The sequence below is a fragment of the Nicotiana sylvestris genome, chromosome 5 (assembly GCF_000393655.2).
Source record: "Nicotiana sylvestris chromosome 5, ASM39365v2, whole genome shotgun sequence".
In the NCBI taxonomy this organism is placed as follows: Eukaryota; Viridiplantae; Streptophyta; class Magnoliopsida; order Solanales; family Solanaceae; genus Nicotiana; species Nicotiana sylvestris.
Window position 1 is genome coordinate 53826580 of NC_091061.1, and position 21954 is coordinate 53848533.

The following is a 21954-nucleotide window of genomic DNA, read 5'->3' on the forward strand; positions in this document are numbered from 1 at the left end:
TAAGATTCTCCCAGCAGAGTAAATGTTTTTTGTTTCGGGGCATTCTCATTTCTAAAAGCTTGGTTTGGGCGAAAGCTAGTTCCTGGTCTACTAGCCCTGGGAGGTGGGTAGGCATTTTGTGGAGGTGGATATGTGTTTTGGAGAACCGGTGCACGCCATTACGGATGCGCCGGAGGTTGAGTATATGTCTGGGCGTGGTGGACAGAAAAGTGGTGTTCTGGTGGTGGGTAGTAATGTTGTGGTGGGCCATACATGGTATATGGATAATTTGGATGGTGGGGTCTGGGTTGGTTATAGTAGGGTGGAGGGTTGTTGGGCCTGGCCCAAGTTCTAGTGTCAACCATAGCAACTTCTTCCTTCTTCTTCTTTCCAAGCATAACACTAGTACCGCTTTGGATGGCCTGGGTGGTTGCTTTCAATGCCGAGTAGCTCAAGATTTTGTTAGACTTCAATCCCTCTTCAATCATGGCTCCCATTTTTACCACTTCATTAAATGACTTTCCGACAGATGTCACTAGATGACCAAAATAGGTAGGCTCCAATGTTTGCAAGAAGTAATCTACCATCTCACTCTCCCTCATCGGAGGATCAACCCTTGCTGCTTGTTCCCTCCAGCGGAAACCAAACTCTCTAAAACTTCCCACGGGCTTCTTTTTCAGCTTCAACAATGACAGACGATCGGGGACTATCTCAAGGTTATATTGAAAATGGCCAATGAATGCTTGTGCCAAATCATCCCATGTATACCATCGGCCGGGGTCCTGTCTCGTGTACCATTCCAGTGCGGACCCGCTCAGACTTTGACCAAAATAGGCTATCAGCAATTCATCCTTCCCCCAGCTCCTCTCATTTTACTGCATAAACCCCGGAGGTGGGCTACCGGGTCTCCATGTCCCTTGTACAAATCAAACTTGGGCATTTTGAAGCCTGCGGGCAACTGGACATCAGGGAAAGGGCACAAATCTTTGTATGCAACGCTGACTTGGTTGCCTAAACCATGCATGTTCCTGAAGGATTGCTCCAGGCTTTTGACTTTAAGAATCACTTCCTCCTGTTTTGCATTCTTAACCGGTTTCTCAACTTCCCCCGGGATTTTAAAATGGGGAGTATAGGTATATGGCTCAGGCATTTTAAAACTGGGTTCAAGAGGGTAAATTTGGGTGTCGTGAGCTTGGAATAGCGGCTCACTGGACGATCTATGTAACGTGGCTGGGGGAGGTGCCACGAAGAATGGACCCATAGGTGGGGGAGGGTTCTGTTTGGGTGGTGGAGCTAGAGGGGCGTATGAAGTGGTACCATAGCCCTGGGTGTGATAAGGGAAGGCTGAAGATGCGTGGGGAGTGGTGGGCTCCTGAGCTTGAGCCAGAGGTGGGATGTAAGATGGATTAGCGGGGTATAGTGGTGTCGGATGTCCTTGAGACCATGCCCGATGCATTTCGGCCATTTGCGCTTTTAGTTTCCTCATCTCTTCTTTCATAGAACCCACATCTGTTACCTCAACTTTATTTGAAGGGTCCACGAGGCTGATTTCCGAGTCCTGTCATGTCATGTTTACTTTATCTTTCGGCCGGGTGTTGTACGGGTGAGTTGCCAGAACTGCCAATCAACTAACCACCTGCCTGGACTCACACATTTAGACAACCACTTTGTTAGCGATTAAGTCTTAACAGATTTGACAACCGCACATTGGCATGAATGCACTTATACAGTTAATCATTTCTATTATGCGTTTGCTCGATTGTATGCGTCATCCCGGCATTTCGTTCTTTGTTTCTTTTTACCTTTCTTTCAATTTTCTCACTCTATCCCTTTCTTGTGTCCTTTTCTTTCTTCTATTTCTTTCTCTTTTGTTTCCCACTCTTTTTTTTCTCTTTCTCTTTTTTGTTTTTCCGCTCTTTTCTTTCTTTCTCTTTATTTTCTCTCCCTTCTTTTTATCTCTCTCTCTTTCTTTGTTTCTTTTTTTTTTCCGTTTTACGATTACGGTCAAATCCTATGGAGATTGCCTACGTATCGTTACCCCGCATGAATCAGACCAAGCGTAGTTCGTGAAAATAACTACAAAAACAAAGGATAAAATACTTTTTGGAATCTTAGTTTCATTGCTAAAACAAACTATTACAAACTAGACACTTTTGCAGGATGAAAATAACAAACGCAAACTAAAACAAACACAAACTCCAAGACTACAAACATACTTGACATGAAAAGACAACGGATAGATAAAAGACAGACTCAAAAGTAGAGAACTACAGACACGGACTATGCATACTCTAATGCTTCAAACTCAGGTGTCCGCGGGGCGTCGTTCGGCCTCGCCACGGGCCTAGGATCCAAATCCCTTTCAAGCTGCTCTAATTCATTCATGGTTCGCTTCACATAGATCATTACTGCTGGGACAAAAGTAGTATAGGTCATGTCTTCACAAACCCGACATCTCCTGAAAATGGCATGAGCAATGGCTCCAATCCTGTCTCTTGTTTGCTTCTTTTCTATAAGCAAGCGTTTTATCTAATCGTTGCACGTCTTTAATGCTCAAGAGTCCTGTAGGTGTTGATCTTGCAACTGTTGCACTTCTGTCTCCATTTGGTCCAACAAGACGTAACAATGTCCACTTTCAATTTCAAAATCTCTAGTCTGCTTAACCGCTTTACCCTCAAGGGCAACCACCTTTCTCTTTAGATTGGCTACAATTTTCTCGTGGTCCCTTTTCAACTAATTCAAGTACTGGCGACGCTCCTCTATTCTTGTATCCCACTGTGCCTTAAGCTCTGCCATGATATTCTCAGATTTTTCTAACTCATCCCGACATTCCCTGACTTCATTTTCCATCCCATTTATCAATTGCTCATCTGATCGGCTCCTTGGTTGCTTATCGACGGTTATTCTTAATTGCCGGATTTGGGCCCTAAGCATCTCGTTTTCTCGAGCCAGTCTGTTCTTCTCACCTTGATCTGCGGCAACCTGTACACTGTTCTCGAATTTCAGACTATCAACTTGCTGCTTCAGCTTACCAATCTCAGCTCGATAGCCTTCTTCCTTTGCTAACCAGTCTCACTGCTCTTGGGACGACTCGGCGAAATCTTCGAGATGAGGTCTTTTAGCCGGTCTCCCGCACGCCACGTCACCTCTGAACCAATCATGATACCCCGGGGCAACTTTTCCTTTAGCCCTATCTGACACACAAGTGTTCACAATCAAATGTTGACACTCACTCCAGATTTGGCGAACTTCTTCTTCGGGGAACCGACCGTCAGGACTAATTTCGACCACTTGGGTACTCAGATCTTCATCTCTCGGTACTACTTGATACCTCCCGAGTTGCCTCAGAACCCGATACGGCGCATAGGGCTGGATGCTTTTGAGTCCCATCAACAGAAAATGTGGTCTGGCTACTGGCATATATATGACTTCTTCGATAGGCAACCATCCGAGCACCCACTGTATCTGGCTGGCAGTGAGGGTCCGAAATAATGATGTCCAAGCCGTGACTCCTTCAGGTAGACTAGCCCCTTTGATTCTTGTGTAAAATTCTCCTATACAAGTTTTCTCAAACGAACCATAACTCAAGAGTTGAGAGCGGTGGCATAAATGCTCAGTCATCCACATTTGTAACAACAAGTTACATCCCTAACAAAAATTGCCCCCAGCTTTGCAAGCAGTGAGAGCCCGGAAGATGTCAGCCACGATAATAGGTGCTAAAGTGCTTTTTCCCATGGTTTGCAAGGTACTGACGACCCCAGCTACTTTCAAATCAATATTTCCATCTTTCCTTAGGAATACTATGAGGCCCAAAAAGGATATCATAAAAGCCATCCGTCTGTGTTCCTCCCATTTTTGTCGGTTACTTCTACTGCATAACTTAAAGTCTGGATTATTGAACCCACCCACGTGGCCATATCTATCATATATGAAGCGGAAACTGCAGAAACCCTTTGCAAAATCTGGATGATGAACTGTTCGGGGTATTTTTAAGGAATCCAAAAATCGGTGTACGGTAACGGCCCTGGGAGAAATTAAGTATTTGAACCTCAACGGAGCTTGATCACTTCCGATGTACCCCGCTATTTCTTCCAATGTCGGGGTGAGCTCAAAGTCCGAGAAATGAAATATATTATGTGTCGAATCCCAACAAGCGACCAATGCCCTGATAATATCCCCCCGAGGCTGGATGTCTAATAAATCCAGGAGATCTTTCAAATACTTTTTCACTTCGTCTTGCCCTTCTTTGCCTAAGTCATTCCACCATAATCGCACCTCAAAAGGAAATTTGGTCATTATTGAAAAGGGTTCATTTAGCATCGTGCTCATCCTGCACATTTATTAAGGCGATTAAGCAAAAGAAAAACTTTTATTCGACTCAAAATAAAAACTATCTATATATTTTTTTCAACTCAAAATAAAACTATCTATATATTTTCGACTCAAAATTAAACTATTTGTATATTTTTCAGATTTTTTTTTTGAAAATGAAGGACTCGATTCTCAAACGCGGCCTTTCAGCACTTCAGGAACAAAGATTTTAAGGTTGCGAGAGTCAACCGGTCAAAAATTTAAATTGCCCAAGACGGCTGTTTTGCAAAGTCAGCCTCCCAGCGTTCCTTTTGGGGACATTTGGCTATTTATGACAAGACGGCCCTACTTGACTTATTTATAACTCTTCACTTTTTTTTTCAAATTAAAATAAAAGATCCGGTATTGCAACACGGCCTTTCAATGCTTGAGGGAGAAAACTTAAGGCTGTGAGGATTGAAAAATGAAAACATGACCAAAGGTGGCTATTTATGCAAGGTCAGCCTTTCGGCGTTCCGTTTCGGAACATTTGGCTATTTTTGACAAAACGGCATCACCCAACTTATTCACGACGAAAATAAAAATTTTGACATTTTTTGGCTATTTTTGCAAAGGAAAGGTTGGACCCGATGAGGGTTGTCTACGTATCCCACACCCTATGAGAATCAAACCGGCGTAGTTTGGGCAAATTAACCGAACTATCTTTGAAAACAAGACTCTTTTCTTTTCATTTTCCATGACACGACAAACTATTTTTCCTTTTCTATTTTGAAAACAAAACAAAATAACGACTCTTTTTTTTTCTTTTTCATTTTCGACAAACAATAAACGACCTATTTTTCCAAACTAAAAATAAAAGACTCTGTTCCTTTTTCTTTTCAACAAATAATGAAACAACTTATGTTGTTTTTTCAAATTAAAACAAAGACTCTTTTATCCCTTTTCTTTTCAACAACCAACTTTCCAGAAATAAAAGAATCTTTTCCTATTTTTCTTTGCCTTTTTTAGTAATACAAAACAAAATATTTTCCTTTTTTTTTTCTCAAAATTTCGGCAGAGTTTCGACAGTGTTTGGGCATTGGGGTTTTCTAAAATAATCAATTAACTCCCTAACTGTTATTTCTCTCTTTTTCTCCTCTTCTTTTTTTTCAATTTTCCAACGTTCCCGAGATTCAAAAAAACCGGTCAACATGCGGGTTCGGAACAAATAAATGCACAGCACAAATAGGATGCATCAGGATGGTCTTTTCATTTCAGGTTGCTAGTCCTAGACGGACCCAACCCCAGTGTTGAGTCCCCTATGTCAAATGCAACAAGATGCAAATAATTGTTCCTACGAGGGATCCGGCATGAAGTCATGTTATTCTATGTTCAAATTCTGAGTCGGTGTTCTAGACTATGTACCCGAGCGGACACTCAAGTCGAGGAGGGGGCAACTTACCGGTAACCAAAAGGCCATCCGGCTTCATAACTTGTCCGACCTCTTTCTTGTTTTAAGGTATGACACTAACAGAATAGGGAGTCTCAACCAGTAAGCACATCCCCGGAGGTGAAGAGAGAAGGGTGTCGGCACAGTTTATATACAGTTCAGATAATATCAAAGCAGTAACATTTAGCACATTCAGCACAAAACATGTAGGAAAATCAAATACAATCAAATACAACAATTTATCTAAGCTCGAATTCTGAACCCTGAACCAGAGATTCTGCGTTCGGTCCCCAGCAGAGTCGCTAGAGCTGTCACACCTCCTTTTTCACACACACCCCCGGAAGGGCGTAAAGGAGTTTTTCCAATTAAAGGACAATCGGAACGGGATTTAATTGTTAATTATTCAGAGTCGCCACTTGGGAGATTAATGGTGTCCCAAGTCACCGGTTGAATCCCGAACCGAGGAAAAATATGACTATGTTACAGTCTGCGAACCAGAAATCCGAGTAAGGAATTCTGTTAACCCGGGAGAAGGTGTTAGGCATTCCCAAGTTCCTTGGTTTTAGCACGGTCGCTCAACTATTATATTTGATTTTATCTAATTTTAATACATACTATCTTATGTGCCTTTTATTCGTGAACCGCTTTTATCATTATTTATTTTAAAAGAATTGCGACGTCGTGAAAACACGTTTCAAACCACGTCGCAATCAATGCACCCATGGTCGTCAACATATTTCGACTTCGTCAAGATTTGGATTTGGGTCGCATCAATGCGCACCCGAGTTTAAAGAAGTAATTTAATTAAATCGTGTCTAAATGTTCCAACGTAATATTATTTCGGGGAAGGCCGTGAAGTTCACTAAACGGCCCTCCCAAGTTCTAATCAGTTTTAACAACCATTTATTGAGGGCCCCGTATTTATTTATCTTTTTTCGGTGAGGCTCGTCTCATTTTATGAACCTATTTTCGATCATTATTTATTTTATAAGAATTACGACGTCGTGAAGACGCGTTTCGAACCACGTCACAAAAAATGCACCCGTGATTGTCAACACATTTTGATTTCGTCGAGATTTAGATTTGGGTCGCATCAATACGCACCCGAGTTTAAGAAAATAATTTAATTAAACAGTGCCTAAGGATTCCAACATGTTATTATTTTGGGGAAGGCCGTGAAATTCGCTAAACGGACCTCCCAAAGTCTAATTATTTTAATAACCATTCAAAAATGAAAACAATAAAAGAAAACCAACTCAGGTACACGTTAGTCTAATTTCCCTATGGCCAACATCATTGGGCTTGAATTTAGCCCAAATCAGGCCACATCAAATCAGAGAGCGTAGGAAAAGGGGGGGGGGTAGCAAATCGAGTCTCATGAATGGCAAAACTGAGGGATCATTTAACATTTACAAAAGGAAATCAAGGCATTCGTCCAAGTCAATTTAGATATCAACGTTTTGAATTTTAATTCCTGAATATTTCTAACGTGAAAGTTAACAGAAGCTTAAAACTGGCCACAGTATTAATTTAGCATGCATTCACGGGTAACTACGGAAGCAACGTCTAACAAATCAGCTTGAAATACAAAATAGGCCTAACTATTTTCGAATTAATTCAACTGACATTTTATACACTTAATTATTGAGACCGGTAATTATACAGCACTGCTTGTTTGAAGTGCAATTCCTGCTCATTTTGATCCCTATTTACTGGTGAACATTTACTAAAGCCAACAATTAACAAGCAAAGTTGTAAATCGCTTCAAGCAACAGTAGCAGTAGCACTCTGTAGGAACGAACTTAATGTAATTCCTAGATCTCTTTTGAACTAACACTAGTCAACTAAATGGTTCGTGACTTTACAACGGGACCACTATATAGCAAGCTGAAAATATAAGTCCATTTGAATCTATTTATAACTGTTGAGAGCAAATTATGTATCAATTTTCACAAACCTACTTATACAGTCCATTACATTAACGGCCCTAATTACTCGTCGAATTCAATGAGTCACATATACATCTTTTCTAATTGAACAGTTACAACTATATGCATCCAAAGACGAACACAGAACAATCAATTCCATTGCATTCACTCCAAGTTGTGGTCATATCAATGTAATTTCGAACATGTACCAGGAAATTGAATTTCAACAAGAGGAGATGAGGATCAACAGCATAAATTAGAGTATTAGCAACAGTAATGAGCAAAGCCCAGGAAAAAAACAGAACTAACGACTCCGGAGAGTTTCAAAATCCAGTAATTGCTCAGTCAACACAGCAAACTCGAACTTAACCCAGAAAATGCACTCAACCAAGACCGGATAGAATGGTAAACCCAGCAGCAGCAACAAAACACCCAAAACAGAAGGACTGAACTCAAAAACTGCTCGAAATCAAACTAGAACACCTCTGGACTTTCAGCAATTAAAGAGAGATCAAGGGAGATGTGAATTAATAAATGGAACATCAAAATTAACATACAATTTCCAAAGAAACAGTGAGTTTTTTTTTTGATTTTCTAAAGTTTTTATTTGTTTTTGGTTTTTGAAGTTTTGAATTTCAGTTCTCATATCTAAAATGAAGAGAATGTTTGTGAGGGGTGATTTTTATGGCTGAAGAACAAAAAAAAATCCCCCCTCCCCAGGCATGAAAATGCCCATTTATAGGCAAAGATAAGGGAAGCCCTTCAATTTTCTGCTTCAAACTTAGTCCCTTATTTCCTAGCTTGTTCTCTAAGTAACTACCACCAAAATTGTTAAAACTTACACTAAAACCCCATTTGGAATGTCTTGGAAGGTTCTTTTGGCTGTACATTGCCTATACTACCCCTGCCCTGCTTTTGAAATTGCCAAACTTAATAAAAGTTACCCTTTCCCATGCCTAAACTACCCTTACTTTCACTCTGGAATTACAAACTAATGCTAACTACACAAAACCCCTTACCCTTGTTAAGAACCAACTGAAGTTAACCCTAATGAGTCTAAACCAGCTATAACCAACCAACACAACTTAAGATTTAACCCTAACTAACCTAAATGCTTCAACCAGTGCTATCATTAAACTAAAGTAAACAACAGTTAAACGAAAGAAATAGACTGGTGATTGACAGACAACCCTGAAATTATAAAACTAGCATCGTGAATCAGTAAACACGGATTAAACACTAAAAATAGAACATAATTGTGAACTGCATCACAACCAATTCCAATAGAATAAGAATTAAACCAAGACAGTAAAATCGAATCAAAACTAGAGAGACAGGATTCAACGAACTAATCAAAGAGTTATTCTGACAGTTAAGCGAAATGCAAGGCTGGACTAATGCTACTTAAAATCAATACGAAACTAGACTAAAGAATCCAAACGAAGTTAAACTAACATGACGAGATTAAAATCGAACATGCATGAACTCAGAATTAACTATGAATGGTCTTCAAAATCGACCAAATTGAACAGAGAAGAAGAAGAGACTATTAGGCTACACTGATGGAAATCAAACTTAGAAAGTTGAAGAGAAACTCACCGATGGAGAGAAAGCTCCAGTCAACCACTGCTGTCCGAATCTTTCCAGATTTTTGACACGTAGCATCCCTAACCATGTGTTTTCACAAGAAAACATATGGTTAAGGATATTACGGTCCAAAGTCATAAAGATTTTGCGTTAGGGTTTTTGGCCGGAAAATTTGAAATTTATATTCGAACCAATCTAGGCAGATTCGAGACAAACAGGTATGGGGATTGGGTAGAGGAGGTTCCGGTGGTCACAAGGTGTAAATTTGGGGTCATTTGGCATAGGTGATGGGCTGGCCAGAAAACTTTGAAGGATTATTCGAGATGCTTGGCTATGATTCAAAAGAAACCAAAGGTAGGGTTGGAAAGGGGAGTTCATGGGGAATCTGTGGTGTAAATTTGGGAGTGAACGGCTCAGAGAGGGTACGAGGAAGAAGCAACTGGGCAGGGTACGAGGAAGAAGCAACTGGGCGAGGCTCAGAGAGGGTACGAGGAAGAAGCAACTAGTTTTAGGTTTAATGGGGATTTCGGACATTATTATGTCAAAATAGGGCAGGGTTGCGGACCGTTGGATTAACACGATTAAGGGCTCAGATTTGACGATGCCAAACGGCGTCGTTTGGGTTAGGAGAGGGGTAGGCCAGGTTTCCGTTTGGGGCTGGGATCCGTTTGGGCTGGGGGGGGGGGGTTTAAGAACGGAATTGGCCCAAACTTTGGGTCTTTTTAAGACCACCTCCTTTTTTAATTGTTTTTCCTTTTATTTTTTTCTAATTTTTCCTCTTTCCTTTTTTTAGTTTTTTCATTTGTATTTTATTGATTTTACAAAATTGCAAAAATAAAGTCCTAATATATTTCAAAATTAAAACTAATTAATGCCTAAAATTGTTTTAAAAAAAACTATTTCGTGATGAATTCACAATTAAAACAATAAAAATGCAAAAGTGAACCATTTTTGTTATTTTTCTCATATTTTTTTCTAAAACAACTTAACCTAAAATATGAGATTGGATCATAAGCAAATACGTATTTTTGTATTTTTCATATGAATTAATGCAAACAATTATCAGAGAATGATACCAAAATTCGCGAACATTGCAAAAATAAAGAGAAATCATTTTGTTTGAATTTCTGGGAATAATTTATATATAGGGCAAAAATCATGCGCTCACAATCAGGCTTTCACAACGAAAAGAAAAGAAGAGAAAAAGATAACAGGAGATGGAACCAATTTGATCTTCAGAAAACCCAAACAAACTTTGCCCAAACCAAAAGAGAAAGGATGAGGAGGAAGATGAAACAGTGAAAGAAAATACAAGAGGGGAGTAGGAACTTACCAAGTCACCGCTCGAAACCTAATGGAAACACTGGCCTAACAAAATTAACGTTGATTGTTTGTGTCTAGACTTCGTAACTCGAAGAACAGCCCTTCCGACCATGCATGCACCAAGTCCGATAGAAAAGATCTTTTGAACTTTCAAGGCTCAAACCCAGATCCAAGATTCAAGCATCTCCAATGAGATTCGAGGGAAACGGAGTGAGGATACGACATGAGGGGGTCGTAGTGGCTATGTGGTGTTAATCTGGGGCCGTTTGGGAAAAGGAAATTTCTGGTCTGATTTTTGATCGAAGATATGAGAAACAGGGCTGGGATTTGAGAAAAACGGTTAAGGGTTTTGGAATGGGGAGGTGGAGAGGAGTTAGGGGTGTAAATTTGGTAGGATTTGGACGCCGGCTGCCGCCGTGGGCGATTTCCGGCAGGCGGTAGGCGGTGGTTTAGGGCGGAGCTAACGGAGGGTTTCGGATATGGTGAGAGACGAAGAGAGGGGGGTTCTAAACGGTTCGGACATTTAAGTATCAAATGATCGCAGCTTCAGGCCCGTCCGATCAAGAAACCTCGACGGTCTTGATTTGTTGCCCATGAAACGATGTCGTTTGGTTTGGGGGGGAAACCGGATCGGGTTAGGGTGGTTTGGGCCGGGTATTGGGTGATTTTCATTTGGGCTAGGACAATTAAATTGGTTTGAGCCCAAATTTGGATTTCCTTTCACTTCTTTCTTTTTCTTTTTCAATTTCAAAATTCTTTTCTTTTCCAAAATTAAAATAAAACCTAAATTAATTAATAATAATTTTTAAACTAAATTAACCTACACAATAGATTAATCACTCATCATGGTATTTACAATAATTAATTAAATCCTAAATTTAAAGAAAAATTATACAATTCAAAATTAAAAAGTAACAATGCAAAATGAATTATTTTTTTGTGATTTTCATTTTTATAAAACAAACTAATTTGGTAATTAATCTAAAAATATAAAATTAAATACTAAATGCAGATGCAACATATTTTTTGTATTTATCATGAATTAAATAAAATAAACGTGCACAGACAAATGCAAATAATTAACAGAAAATGCCACAAAATCCAACAAAATTGCAAACACTGAATGAAATTATTTTGTTTTGAATTTGTTGGAATAATTCATATAGGGCAAAATTACGTGCTCACAGCTGCCTCTCTTTGCCCGGAAACACGAAGAGTTTTCGTGCAAAGATAAGTGAGCAGATACGAGCGATTTTAGCTCATTTGAATACTCCGTGGGAAGCATTTTTGAAAGATTTGGCCGCACCCTACTTTCGAGGTTGCCTACATATTCTTGGCTAAAAAGGAATCAGGTTAGTGTAGTTCGGGAATGTCTGGTAGCTGGGACTACCATGGAGTTGTGATTTCACTGCTGCTGCTCACTGAACCCCTTATTACACCGTGTCAAAAATAAAAGAAGCCAGACTAGACTATGATCTATGTTTTACAAAATCCTATCTTGATCTTCAAACTTGATCTTGTGTTTCTTGTTTCCTTGTTGTCTTGTATTCTCTTGGTAATATTCCTTTGTTGCCGTCTTGAATTGTAAACTGAGATGCTTCCCTTTCTCCAAGCGGATGCCTGACTGCTGAACTTGATATGTATTCCCATGCTATTCAGGCGGGCTCCTGACTTCAAAATGTGAATGTATTTCCATGCTATCCAGGCGGGCTCCTGACTGCTAATCTGAAAGTGTTCCCTGCTTTCCAGGCAGGCTCCTGACTACTAATTTGAAAGTACTCCCTGCTCTTCAGGCGGGCTCCTGACTTCAACAAAGAATTCGACAGCTAAAATTTAGATTGTACTCCCTTGTTTTCCAGGCGGGCTACTGATTGCTACGCTTGAAAGTATTCTCTGCTCTTCAGGCGGGCTCCTGACGGCTAAACTTGAAAGTATTCCCTGCTTTCCAAGCGGGCTCCTGACTTCAACATTTGAAAGTATTCCCTACTCTCCAGGCGGGCTCCTGATTTCAACTTGAAAATATTCCCTGCTCTCCAGGCGGGCTCCTAACTTCAACTTGAAATGTATTCCCTGCTCTCCAGGGGGGCTCCTGACTTCAACATAGAAAAAACAAAGAATTTGAAAGCCAAAACATAAATTGTACTCCCTTGTTCTCCAGGTGGGCTCCTGATTTCAACTTGAAGTGTATTCCCTGCTCTCCAGGCGGGCTCCTGACTTCAACTTGAAATGTATTCCCTGCTCTCTAGGAGGGCTCCTGACTACTGCATTTGAAAGTATTCCCTGCTCTCCAGGCGGGCTCCTAACTTCAACTTGAAATGTATTCCCTGCTCTCCAGGCGGGCTCCTAACTTCAAAATAGATAAAACAAAGAAATATTTTCTGCCCCAATTTGGTGGCTGGGCACAAATGTAAATGTTAAACTGAATCCTATTACCCAATATTACTAAGGATTTGAAAGTTAAGTCCCATTATGCAGGGGGGTCCTGACAACTCTTAACTAAACGACAATTTTAAATTGTTATACTACCCTACATCAGAGTTTATGCTAAATTGTTGTTATCTAATCGAAATCTTAAAGTTAAGTCCTATTATTCAGGAGGGTCCTGGAAACTCCTAATTGAATCCTATCTCGGACATGCAAACTTCTAAGCTAACTTATATTCTTTTGGGATACATTTATGCTAGATTATGCTATTTCTGAACTTTAAACTAGGTCCCATTTTCCAGGAGGGTCCTGAAAGTTTACGGTCAAACCTGTTTTAATGCTTGCTTTTTCCCCTGCGGAGAGTTTCTCCAAAGCAAATGAATTTTCTGCCCCTGTTTCAATCAAAGAAAAATTTGTCAGTTTAAAGTGGTGGTTAGCTGATGGCATTTTTGCTGAAGATCTTTCCACTGTATTGTTTTGTTCTGAATGGCTTTCCCGAACTGGCCCTGAACTGCTTTGACTTTCCGACTAACTTTCAAATCCCATGACCTTTGACGAACCGAGTGTTCTATACCCATGTTGCTATCTCAACCCCTGACCCCTCTGTCCGAACCTTTGCCTCTCCCGATGACATTACCGGACCATTCCACCAATGAAACTTCTGGTCATTCCTTGTACCTTACCTTACATCATGTTGTCTTTAGTATGCTCTGACCACATTGTGATTTGCAATTTGTTTTTGGCAATCCGCTAGGCAAGCGCCTAGGGCTAGTTTTTTATATATAAAATTTAAATGGAACAGTTACATTGTTAGGAGGTGTTACATAGTGAAAGAGATAAACGTTGACCGAAACATTCCTCCTATTACCAATACTGAGTAGAGCACTCACTATTGATATCACATGTGGTCTAAAATAAAAATTGACTATATGACATGTGAATAGCATCTCTTCACATGCGTTCTTAAAGTACATTGCCGTGTAGTAAATCGAGCAGAAAGTATAGTTGTGATGTCTGATGCCTTGCCCCATTCTTTATGTGTGCATTAAGTTCCTATTTTAATAGGCTTTAAGAGCATGCGTACATTTACTCCTTGTCGAGACATCTTTTCCAGTAGCTCTCTTTTTCTACGTGACATTGCCAAGCTTTTGTATTCGGCTGCTTGTGACTGTTGTTGTGCCTCTATGCCTGGTTTTGATTGATGAAATCCCAGGTAGAAGCATGCTTCCATTAAAAATGCCATAAAAAGGCATGCAATCCAGCTGTTGGACGAAGCAGGAATGAATATAAAAATCAAAACACTGCATTGGCCTCTGTTGCCACCTTTTCTCGAAGACATTCTTTCTGCACATGCTAGTTGTGTTTCCAATGCCTTTTGCTTCTTATTGTGCTCGAAATGAAGAGCACTCATTATATTCCCAGATCCTGTCTCTAACTGAACCATGCATGTGTTAAATTCACAAAACCGCGATGCCTTCCAGCTTTTCTCGAAATCAGCATGCCTTCACCCACATTTTTCCAGATTTGTCCCTTTAATATTGCATTTCCTGCTTCTGTACAATTGTATGTAAAGTAGTGAATCTCGGCAATACTCCAAGCTATTAAAATTTGCGTTTGCTTTTGTTTAAATGGCAGATTCTCCTCGAAATTAAACACTTCTGCACCATGCTGGTTGTATATCCAATGAATTTAATGCACGCGAGCACCCCATGCTGGTTGGGTTTCCAATGCCATTAGTCTTTGTTGTTATTCTCGATTATTGATGTATTTTTGTTCTTTAGCATAGGTTATCTCGAAAAGTTGCAGCATTGAGTGCCATAAGCATTGTGATAACATAGTGGCACCTGCACGAGAGAAAAGATAGTTAGAAATACCAACCATTATATCCTCCTACCTTAGGATTTGAATATATTGGTCGATTAAGTTGACATGCCTCCTGCTCTTCCTTTTCTCTTTGCTTCTTATCTCCTGTCCGCCTTCACCCTTAGACTTGGACATTGCAGCTTATCTTCATTAACCAACCTCCTTCCCTGTGCATCTAGATGCCAAATTGTTGGCATTCTATTTCTCCATGATCTAAAGCATAATTAGCCAAGCGAGCTGCCAGCTTGTTGCCCTCCCTATGAATATGAGTAACTATGTAATTGCCCACATTCATTAGTTGCATCATTTCCTCTACCTGCTCAGATATGATCCATGGTAGTTTCCAGATCCTATCCATTATCTTTTTTAATAACATTGAGTCAGTTTGAAGCCATACATGAGAGTATTGTTGAAATATGCAGAACCTTAGTGCTTCTACCATGGCCTTCACTTCAGCTACTGTATTTGTTGTCTCATCAATCTCCCTCCCTACTGACTTAACTATGTCACCATTTTCATTTCTTATACAAAAACCTATTGAGCTCCTGCCTGGATTTCCCCTCGATGCACCATCCGTATTAACTTTTAGCCATCCTGCACTTGGAAATTCCCACATGACTTTGGTAACCTTAAGTTTAGGAGTGAAATTTTCCATCATAGCTAATAGATCTTGCCATTTGTGAGGTACCATGTCCATCCCAGGCTTTCTCACTTTCACCAATGCCTGGAGATTTGATGAAACTTGATAAATCACCCTGCTAGTTGTCACAGCATCACCATACTTCATACTATTTCTTCTTTTCCAAAGTTCCCAGACTACACATGAGGGGAGTGCTTGCATTACTGGTTTGAGCCTTAAGCACACATTTGCAGTCCAACATTTTGTGATTGCTTGGTGCAATGTTAGTCCCTCCACAGCTATTCCTGCCCTCGATAGAAAATACTTCCAAGTTGTCCTTGCAGTTTCTGATCTAAAAAACAAGTGCTGAAGAGATTCCTTGTCAGATTGTACACAACACCAACATTTTGATGGCATGCAGTAGCCTATCCTTTTCAAGAAATCATCTAAAGGTAGCTTTTCTTTCCACACTTTCCACATGAAAAATGTTATTTTAAAAGGCAGTCCTTTTTGGAAGTTGGTAGTGAGCTTTGAAACTCCTTTCCACTTACTTGGGACGAGCCTGACATTAAAACCTCTTAGACAAATAAACCTAAAAGAAATGAAATGCAATGACTTTGCAGGTTAAGGATAAGAAGAATCAAAAACCAGATAACTGCTACAAAGGGAAAAAGAAAAAGAAACTTATCTGAGTGGAACAACTGGTACCAATAGTCATGACATGCATTTCGGATTAATTGGCCCAATCTGTCCAACTAATCAACTTTCAGTTGCCGTACTTTGTTGCCTCAGAATTTCCATGACCTGATTACTTTACCCAAACCTTGACCTTGTTCATCTTGCGGTGCCTTGAAACAGTTTTCCACCAACAGGCCTTTCTCAATTGTTGACTTTTCAACTCACTTTCTCCTCAAGGTGCCCATGAGGGTTTTCACCAATAAGACTCTCTCATTTTATTTCTCTCAACTCCCGTCGCCTTACGGTGCCTGTGAAGGTTTTCACCAATAAGACTCTCTCATTTTATTTCTCTCAACTCCTGTCGCCTTACGGTGCCTGTGAAGGATTTCACCAATAAAACTTTCTCATTTTATTTTTCTTGCTTGAACCAGAGTGTTGCCCCTGACATGAATTACCTTTACCTGCTCGACTTGGCATTTCTCAAAGACTGATCAGGAGGTCTTTCTTTGGACCGTAATGTGGGCTTTTGGACAGGGTTAGAAAGAAAGGGTATAAAAGGCTCAAAACGATTCAAATGGGTTAAAGTTACAACTTTCAGAATCAGGTTTCTCACAACAACCACGACTTCTGCCCTAGTTTCTTGCTTGGGGCTTTTGGATTTTATTTGACGAGACCGAACCATGAGGCTGCCTACGTATCCTTACAAGGAATCAGGTCGAACGTAGTTCATGTCATAGAAATTACTTTGTTGTTGTGATTTTTCTTTTCTCTTTCTTCTTCGATTCTTTTTTCTCTTTTTTTTTCTCTTTTTTTTTTACTTTTTATTGTTTTTCTTCTTCTTTTCTCTTTTCCTCTTTCTTTTCCTTCTTTTTTTTCTTTTCTTTCTCTCTCCTTTCTTTCTCTTTTTATTTTCTTCCTTTTCTTATCTTTCGCGCTTGTGTTTCTGATATTCACTACTGATTCCGAAAGAGGGGTAAGAAAGAAAATAAGTAAGGCTCAAAAGGGGTGTCAAGGGATCAAGTGTTTAGATAGCAGAACAAAATGCCTTCGTCATTTCAATCTTCAAAATATGACAAATACAAACAAGTACAATCAAATAAAGAAATTATCCATAATATCTCTTAACTGCATCGGAATTGATAGCCATTTCCACACATTTCCCTTCCACATCTATCAAATATAGTGCTCCATTGGAGAACACTCTAGTTACGACAAATGGCCCCTGCCAGTTTGGGGTGAACTTTCCTTTTGCTTCAACCTGATGAGGCAAGATACGTCTTAACACTAACTGACCCACTTCGAACTTCCGTGGACGTACCTTCTTGTTATATGCTCTCGCCATCCTCTGTTGGTACAATTGGTCGTGACTTACTACTGCCAATATCTTTTCATCAATCAGGCTTAATTGCTCCAAGCGGGATTTGACCCATTCCACGTCATTAATTTCTGCCTCAGCGACAATCTGAAGGGATGGAATTTCAACTTCTGTGGGTATTACTGCCTCCGTGCCATACACCAACAAGTAAGGAGTGGCCCCTACTGAACTGCAAACAGTAGTGCGATAACCCAATAATGCGAAAGGTAACTTCTCATGCCATTGTCTGGACCCTTCCACCATTTTCCAAAGTATCTTCTTTATGTTTTTATTGGCTGCCTCGACTGCTCCATTCGCTTTGGGGTTATATAGGGTGGAATTGCGATGTATAATCTTGAACTGCTGACAGGTCTCCGTCATCAGATGACTGTTGAGATTAGGACCATTTTTCGTGATGATTACCTTCGGAATCCCAAACCGATAGATGATATTTGAATGCACAAAATCGACCACTGCTTTCTTGGTCATAGATTTGAAAGTTTTCGCTTCAACCCACTTGGTGAAATAATCAATGGCTACCAGAATAAACCTGTGTTCGTTTGATGCTGCTGGCTCGATCGGCCCAATGACATCCATGCCCCAAGCAACAAAGGGCCATGGTGTCGGCACTGTATGCAATTCAAATGGTGGGGAATGAATCAAATTTCCGTGCACCTGGCACTGATGACACTTGCGCACAAAACTGATGCAATCTCGCTTCATAGTGAGCCAGTAATAACCTGCTCGGAGAATCTTCTTTGCTAGAACGTACCCACTCATATGCGGTCCACAAACTCCGGAGTGTACCTCAGTCATGATAATTGTGGCATGTCTGGCATCTATGCATCTTAGCAATCCAAGATCTGGAGTTATTTTGTATAACATCCCTCCGCTGAAGAAAAATCCGCTTGCCAATTGTCAAATTGTTATTTTCTGATCACCTGTGGCATGTACCGGATATACCCCCATCCGGAGGTATTCTTTGATATCATGGAACCATGGCTCCCCTTCAAGTTCTTCTTCTACCATATTACAGTAAGCATGCTGATCACGGACCTGAATCTGCAAAGGGTCCATATAAGCCTTATCTGGATGGTGTAACATTGACACTAGAGTAGCCAAAGCATCGGTGACTTCATTATTGATCCTTGGGATATGCCTGAATTCTATTGACTGAAACCGTTGACAAAGACCATGCAAACATTGTCTGTACGGTATGAGTTTCAAATCCTGTGTTTCCCATTCTCCCTGAATCTGGTGCACTAGGAGGTCCGAGTCACCCAAGACCAAGACTTCCCTGACACCCATATCCACATCTAACCTCAAACCCAGAATACATGCCTCATACTCAGCCATGTTGTTGGTACAATAAAAACGAAGCTGAGCCGTAACAGGGTAGTGTTGCCCTATTTCAGAAATAAGTACTGCTCCTATCCCCACACCCTTCATGTTTGCAGCCCCATCAAAGAAAAGTTTACATCCAGGCTTCTCGACTTGTTCCAACTCATCAATGTGCGTCACCTCTTCATCAGGGAAATAAGTTTTCAAAGGTTCATAATCTTCGTCAACTGGATTCTCGGCCAAATGGTCTGCCAAGGCCTGTGCTTTCATTGCAGTTCGAGTCATGTAGACAATGTCAAACTCTATGAGCAGGATCTGCCACTTTGAAAGCCTCCCTGTGGGCATAGGCTTCTAAAAGATATACTTCAATGGATCCAAGCGAGATATGAGATAGGTAGTGTAAGATGACAAATAATGTTTCAGTTTCTGTGCCACCCAAGTTAAGGCGCAACATGTCCTCTCCAGATGAGTGTACTTGACCTTGTACGGCGTGAATTTCTTGTTGAGATAATATATGGCCTGCTCCTTCCTGCCAGTGATGTCATGTTGACCCAATACACAGTCGAATGAATTGTCCAAAACAGTCAAATATAGGATCAAAGGTCGCCCTGGTTCTGGCGGGACCAATACGGGTGGATTTGACAAATACCCCTTTATCTTATCAAACGCCTCCTGACATTCATCTATCCACTTGACTGCAGCATCTTTCTTGAATAGTTTGAAGATAGGCTCGCAAGTTGTCGTGAGCTGAGCGATGAACCTGCTGATATAATTCAATCTCCCCAACAAACTCATCACCTCGGTCTTGTTCCCAGAGGTGGCAATTCCTGGATGGCCTTGACTTTCGATGGATCCAGTTCGATGCCCCGGCAGCTGACTACGAACCCCAACACCTTTCCAGACGGCACCCCAAAAGCACACTTTGCAAGATTAAGCTTGAGATTGTACCTGTGAAGCCTTTGGAAGAACTTCAGCAAATCCCTGACATGGTCAAATTGCTTTCTAGACTTCACGATCACATCATCCACGTACACCTCGATTTCCTAGTGTATCTTATCATGGAATATTGTTGTCATTGCCCTCATGTAGGTTGCCCCAGCATTCTTCAAACCAAATGGCATGACCCGATAGTAGTACGTTCCCCACAGCATGATGAATGCCATCTTTTCCGCATCTTCCTCGTCCATTAAGATCTGACGATAACCCACGTAACAATCCACAAAAGAACCAATCTCATGTTTGGCGCAATTATCGATCAAGATATGGATGTTCGGCCAATTTTGGACTTGCCTTGTTTAGATCCCGATAATCGACACACACCCTGGTCTTGCCATCCTTCTTCGGCACAAGCACAACATTGGCTAACCAGGTGGGATACCAGGTGACCCGAATGACTTTGGCATTGAATTTCTTGGTGACCTCTTCTTTGATCTTTACACTCATATCCGTTTTGAACTTTCTCAGCTTCTGTTTGACATGAGGGAATGCCGGGTTAGTGGGAAACTTGTGAACCACTAAATCAGCGCTCAGACCCGGCATGTCATCATAGGACCATGCAAAAACATCTATGTATTCGAACAGTGCTTTGTTAATCTCATCCTTGAGTTGAGGTTCCAGATGGACACTTATTTTAGTTTCACGGACATTTTCTTGGTCCCCTAAATTAACTGCTTCTGTATCGTTCAAATTAGGTTTGGGCTTTTCCTCAAAATGACTTAGTTCCTTACTAATTTCTTCGTAGGCCTCATCATCATCAAATTCCAACTCGTCATCACGCTCAATTTCTTGTATTATTACTTCAGAGTTAGATTGGCTTTTAAAACTGGGACGAAGATTCCTCATGCATGTCATGTCATTGATACCAGCATAAAAAGGACTATACAAAAGAAGAAAACAAAAATAGAATTAGAAGAAATGAAGGAAAAGGAACAATTGTATTTCATTGAATATTAAGATAACAGGGTTTTAACACATCCAACTGGACGGAACATAATATCTGAATTACAGACCTTAGAATAATCCAGACAACTAAAAGAAAATCAAAACCCACTACAAGGACTCCCTCCGGGTAGGAAGAGGAGTAGCTTCCCAATTGTTGACTTTTGCACGTGGTCCCACAAATTGCACATCTGCCTTGCTGGACCCTTCCCCATCCTGAACCATGTTAACCTCAGCGAATAACCTTTTGAACCCCTTCTCCAAGTCTCCATCGGCACCAATCAGTGATCCAGGAACTTTTGACAACAGTTACTTTCTGATACCCGACCTGACGAATGATCTGGACAGACGCGGGATTGGCTTTTGCAATGCCCATGCTTTCTGTTTCATTTTTCTAGCTCTTCTCACGTCTGCAATGGTAGGCTTGAACCCCAGACCAAAAGTATCCAGATTCTTTGGAAGAGAAACTAGCTGCACAATACCTTACAGAGTTGCACCCAAACCAGTACCCGGTACGAAACCATTTTTCAACATTTCAATAGCTACCATGATTGATGCAGCAGCCAAATTTAGAGTTGGAGCGCACTTTCCTTTCGGAATTTTCTCTACCGATACTGTGTCGAAAACCTGATAAACCCATGATCCCTTGCCATCGTCAACCTCTATGAACGGAACAATGGCACCATTGGGCACACACAAATTATCTTTGCCATGTACAATAAGTTCCTGTCGATCCCATTCAAACTTGACCATTTGATGCAGAGTAGACGGGACTGCTTTGGCAGCATGGATCCAAGGTCGTCCCAATAGCAGATTGTACGAAACAGCCACATCGAAAGCACCTGGAATTCCATGGTAAATTCAACTGGCCCTATTATGAGCTCAAGCACTATGTCCCCGACTGAATCTTTCCCTCCACCGTCGAATCCCCGAACGCAAATGATGTTCTTGTGAATTCTTTCATCCTCCACTTGCAGCTTGTTCAATTTGGAGAGAGGAAAAATGTTTGCACCGGACCCAATGTTAACCAGTACCCGAGTAACCACGAAATCTTTGCATTTCACCATCAGATAGAGGGCTCTATTGTGCTCGGTACCCTCCACGGGCAACTTACCATCAGAAAAAGTGACTTTGTTTACCTCAAATATCTTGTTAGCTATCTTTTCCAAGTGGTTTACTA

General features: G+C 40.8%; 1 protein-coding gene across 1 annotated transcript; it reads right to left on the bottom strand.

Annotated features, from left to right (window-relative positions):
* Positions 1-15019: 15019 nt before the first annotated feature.
* On the bottom strand, positions 15020-15943 carry LOC138868665 (uncharacterized). Its single transcript, XM_070146230.1, has one exon. The coding sequence runs from the start codon at positions 15941-15943 to the stop codon at positions 15020-15022; it is 924 nt and encodes a 307-aa protein (XP_070002331.1).
* Positions 15944-21954: the final 6011 nt, after the last annotated feature.